At 30.8% G+C, this 5,748-nt stretch overlaps 1 protein-coding gene across 1 annotated transcript in view; it reads right to left on the bottom strand.

Moving 5' to 3' along the window:
• Window positions 1-3,410: 3,410 nt before the first annotated feature.
• The window catches only part of LOC125851748 (receptor-like protein 19), a 9,178-nt gene continuing 6,840 nt past the window's right edge, over window positions 3,411-5,748 (bottom strand). The window contains exon 2 of the mRNA XM_049531493.1: window positions 3,411-3,639. Within this exon, the coding sequence (XP_049387450.1) occupies window positions 3,411-3,639 (229 nt within the window). The remainder of the gene's footprint in view (window positions 3,640-5,748) is intronic.

The raw sequence follows: 5,748 nt of genomic DNA, 5'->3' as shown, positions 1-5,748 counted from the left end.
TATTAGTACTAGTAACCTGTGGTTTTGAGACTTTGAATAGCAATAAGATCTCTTTTTAGGAGATTTTTCCATTCAATCAAGTATTTCACATCTCAATCAGAATTGTCAAATATGGTGGCAAAAAATTCCTCTAATCAGCCAATTAAGACATGGCAAATCAACCAAGTCTTGCTTTATTTATTGTGTGCTTAATTCTTTGTAAATAGTCTTGCTTTCATATTCTCTAGAATTGTGTGATGAAAAGTAGTGCCACATTTACTAACTTATACTGTTCTTTTTTCTCAGGTAATAAGCAACTCTCTAGCTCTTATGCTAAACGCCTTCAAGGACTATGAACACATCTCTGGTCAACTAGTGAACATAAATAAATCTTGCTATTTGGTGGCTCCAAACACATATGCTGATAGAAATTAAGGAATTAAATCAATCCATTGGCGTAACTAGTAAAGTTGATGACATGTGACCAGAAGGTGTGGAAATAGCCTTTTGTAGAAATGCAGGGTAAGGACCCTTGTAGTTCGGTCCTTTCCTGAAATCCCACAGATAGCAGGAACTTAGTACAATGAATTGCTTTATATTGGCTTCACCAACATCAACTTTCCTTTTATATATCTTGGATATACAAACTGCTTGTGAAGAAAAAAGGTGACATACTTTAGTGGCCAAGATCACTGGAATGTAACAAGGAAAAAAAACTATTGTCTTATATATAGGGGCAGAGTTGCTCTTATTAAAGCAACTGTACAAGCCATCTATCCCTACTTACACTATCTCTGTGATTGATCCCCTAAAACAATGAAGAAGCAAATTGTGAGTTGTATTGCTAACTTTTCTGGCTCACATAGTTTGTTACGTCAGTTCCAAAAGAATAAGTTGTGTTCGAATTGATAAAATTCAATGGAATTCATAATTGCATAAAAGGACTAGAAGATTGTCGTACACACGACTTATTGACTCACTTTGAAAAATTCATGATTTATATATGTTTGAGGCCAGTAAAAAAAAATTGTGGAATAAGGATTGATTTCAGATGGACTAGTCAATATCTCTCTCCACTAGGACCTACAGTGGAAAGGACCTCTGCTAAAACAAAATTCATAATATAGTTATATCTATTATTATTTTTCTTTATCATATTTTTTACCTCTGATTTATGCATCATTTCTTAATTACCTTTTTCTCAAGTGTCATCATCTTTTTGTTATTATATTTTCTCTAATTGCAATGATAGTTCATTTGGGATAACATAATACACAAATTTCCTTATAACTTATACAAGTATTAGTTACGTTGATTTTTAAATTGTAAAACAAACTGTGTATTAATTTCAGACATGAATTGCTAGCTAGTCAACGTTGTATAACTTCGCAAAATTAAAACTATTTTCAATTAACTAACAATGACATGGATGAACATTTTTTCAAATGAAAATGACATAGATGAACTAATTTTCTAAACGGATGGAATAGATTATGAGTTTTTTTCTCAAAGTTCAATGGCATAGTCAGTCTTTTCCCTTTAAAGAAAGAAGAGTTAATGATAGTTGGTAATAGTTCAGATAGAAAACACAAACACATGATAGTTTATGTATGAATCTTACCAAAAAAAAAACTCGGTGTGTTAATTTCTTGATCATTGTCGCTTCTCACTTGGGAGATAAGAAGTACCAAATTAAATGAGATATTTAAAAGGTATTTGACTAAGCTTATAGGCTCGTTAAACTAACTTATAAACAATATTTTTAACTTAATTACGTACATATTTAGTACACATTCAAAGTACTTATAAACAACTAAAACCAGTCAAAAGTCGTAAGTTAATTATCTCTAACTTATTGATTTTTAGGTTATGAACACTTTTGATTTGACCCAGTCTCTTACTATTTTGTCCTTCATTTTTTTTAAATTCTCAAAAATACTTTTTCCAATATAAATCTCGTAACTTCCTCTTCACTAAGATATACAGTGTTCCTCTTTTTCTTTACAAGGTCACATTTAGATTTATACTTTTTTTTAAAAACAAATTATGGTTATTTTAGTTATTTTAATAAAAGAAGAACTTACCAATACATTATTTACCAAATACATAAATCTTTATTATAAGTTTCAACTCTTTTATCCGAACACTTAATCACACCATTTTTTAGGCATAATACATAAATGTGTTTTTTAACTTGGCCTCAACGGGCATCTACACCCTTCAATTTTGAATGTGCACAAATACACACTTAAACTAGTATAACATTGAACAAATAGACACATGTGTCCTATGTGGCATAATACACGTAGGATGCCACGTATGATGTAAATTGCTACATAGAACACCACGCAAGATGTGTGTATGTACTTGTTTAACATTACACAAGTTTAAATGTTTATTTGTACACACCCAATGTTGGAGAATATAGATGTTTGTTAAAGTAAGTTAAATTGCACATTTATGTATTATTATAATGGTTAAAGTAAATGACATATATGCTCTAGTTTTTGGACGGTAGGGCACCAATGTTTCAAAAAGTATGACGGATGATATTTGCATATTATTTATAATAGTTCGGGGCATATTTAACTTTTTTTCCTTTTATCAAATAACGAGATGAAATCGGATAACCAAAGTCTACTTAGTGAAATTGTATAAATTGTTGCCCATTGGTATAAGGTAACTTCTGTAAATAAGTTAAGGTCATTTTTTAAAAAAAAATTCAAGAGGAACACTTTGAATCATTATTTTTCAACGGCAGGAGCTGAAAAGTGGTTATTTGTTGAATTTTAGCAAATGATTTTCCCTTTATTGTTTCAAGCACTCACTCAGGTCTCAGGTATGGAATATATCCATTATTTTCAAGACACTGATAAAGCAATTAGTACATGAACGTGCAGCTTACTGCATGATTTGTTTCCCGCAACATGTTCGACGTTTTGCCTCAATGAATTTCTGCAAATTGTTTTGTGTTTTCTACGAAGTCTTAAGTGTTCAACAATGTACGATTTTGAGTCATGGATTCAGTCATTGATGTTTGTGTTCACTATTTGCCTGCATTACAAATTACAACCTTGGATGAGACCCTTCTTCATATATAGCTTCCATGAATGCATTTTTTGTCATTGCTCGTTTTGTTTGTTGTCTTGATGTCTTAGTGTTTCCCATGTAAAACCTTTACCATATTTGTATTCATATAGTTTATTCCTCTAACAATTTACAGAAATATCAGTCTGCTTCGAGATTTTCAAGAGGATCAATTTAGTTTTAGTTTTTAAGAGAAAACAGTGTCATTTATAGCAACCAACTAGCATTTCTGAAAACAGAATCATGCACAAATCATGTGCTAAAACAAAACAAAAAAAGTTATCGATTCGGAGCAACAGATTCACAGAACATGCTCAGCATGCAAGAAGTTGAATCTTGATCTTCTATAGCATCCCTACAACATCTTTCATGTGTGTCCTTCTTGTCGGAGATTCAGCACAACAATCTAATGCTACTTTCATGATTGATGCCACGATATCTAACTCCTTCTGTAAGCGATTATCCATTGGTGTAACCAAGTTGGCATCCATAACGTCCATCATTGCCTCTGGGAGTGAATAACTCACCCATTGCTTCAAGCTAAGATCTCCCTTAAACTCACTAGGCTTTCTCCTAGTAAACGTTTCCAGCAGCATGATCCCGTAACTAAAGACATCACATTTTATTGACACCAGTCCATCCAGTCCATACTCTACAGTCAAACAATTAGTTTAAATATGCAATATACTTTCTTGATTGGAAAAAAAAAAGACGAAAAATCAATGTTCAAATTAGCAAAAACAAAGAGAAGTACCCGGTGCAATATAACCAAATGTTGACTAAGCTTATAGGCTCGTTAAACTAACTTAGAAATAATTTTTTAGCTATGTACTTGTTTAGTAAACATTCAAAGTACTTATAAACTAAAATCAACAAAAGTCATAAGTTGGTCATCCATAACTTATTAATTTTTAGCTTATGAACACTTTTGATTTGACCAAGTCTTTTACTATTTTGTCCTTCATTTTTAAAAATTCTAAAAAAAAATCCAATATAAAATTCGTAACTTCCTCTTCACTAAGTATATATCGTTCCTCTATTTCTTTGCAAGGACACTTTCAGATTTATATATTTACTTTTTTTAAAAATAAAAAAAAAGGAAGGTTATTCTGGTCATTTTAATAAAAGAACAACTTAACCTTTACAACTTTTTCCAAATATATATTTCTTTATTATCAGTTTCAACACTTCTTTTCGAGTAGTAATCACACTTTTTTTTTATAATTATGGTATCAGGGACAACTCTCACACACCTCAATTAATTTCAAGAAATAAAATGTCATCTACCACCAACGACAACCGACCACAAGTACAAGTTAATTTTGTCCACCAATACACATGTACCATTTTTATAATTTTACTTTCTTTTATTTCTTAATGAATTTGTTCTACTAGTGACATTCCACATTATTTATGTCCTCTCCACCCTCCCAAATAAGTGTCATCTTAGTTTTGAAAAATTGGCATAATACATAAAAGTGTCATTTAACTTGGCCTCAGTTGGTATTTGTAGCCTCCAACTTTGGATGTGCACAAGTAGCTAGGTACTTAAACTTGTATAAAATTGAACAAGTAGCTAGACACACATGTCATACGTGGCATAATCACACAGAACGCTATGTAGGACTGCAAATTGTCATGTAGGACGCCACGTAGGACGTGTGTGTCTACTTTTTTTTTAATTATATACAAGTTTAAGTACCTACTTGTACACTGAATGACATAGATTGATGCCCGTTGAAGCCAAGTTAAAGGGCATTTTTATGTATTATGCCAAAAAGAATCATCCCAAAATAAGTGTTATTTTAGAAATTCATTACAAAAATTAATATATTGTTTCAATTATACCCTTACAGTTCATCTTCTTAAAAGCGTTTAATTTTATAGAGACATTTATTAAATATGGATAGTTTAGTAAACTACGTACAAATTGTATTTATTGATTTTATAATTTAATGGACGTGATTTTTGCTAAGATAACACTTATTGAAACTGTTGCCTCCCAAGTCAAGAGAAATAAGAAATGTGAGGTTTCCGAAATCGCAGAGAATCGTGCATGAAAGAGTGCATGTTGGAAAAATTCAAGGACTTCACTCGCTGATTTGAGATTTCAAAGAAAAAAGAGTTAATTGATCCGTAGAAAATGGTCATTTTAGTACAAAATTTGAACTTAAAGAACAATAATTTGACTTGTTAAGATGTTGGGCAACACACTTTAAATATTTAGTTAACCTTTTAACAATTATTTATATAAAAGAGTTGATTTTCTTTTTACTTGTTTCAGAGATTATTTTGTTTATTTTATTTTTTTAATAAGAGAGTACTTAATTTGTATTTTTTTTTATTTTTTATTTTAAATTAAAAGATATAAATAGAGATAAGTACAAGTAAGGGGGCTAGGCCTTACCTTACTAATCCTAATGAGACAACAAATCTCTACTAATTAACAAGCATGAAGAAAAAAAGAACTAGAGAAAACTAGGTATTCTATGATCATCATGAAATTTATAATACTCTTTATGATGATATTACAAATGAAGATGATTAAGTAATGCAAGAATATAAAATCTAAGAATAAAGATGAGTTAGCCACCTCAAAGTTCATTTGATATATGTATGAACTAAAACATATAGTTTGCCCGACTAAAGTAATCTGAAGTTTTTGCCTCTTGTCTTCTTCAA

The sequence above is a fragment of the Solanum stenotomum genome, unplaced genomic scaffold (genome assembly GCF_019186545.1).
Source record: "Solanum stenotomum isolate F172 unplaced genomic scaffold, ASM1918654v1 scaffold29379, whole genome shotgun sequence".
Taxonomy (NCBI): Eukaryota; Viridiplantae; Streptophyta; class Magnoliopsida; order Solanales; family Solanaceae; genus Solanum; species Solanum stenotomum.
Note: the sequence above shows the minus strand (reverse complement) of the source record. Positions and strands in the feature narration are given on the sequence as shown.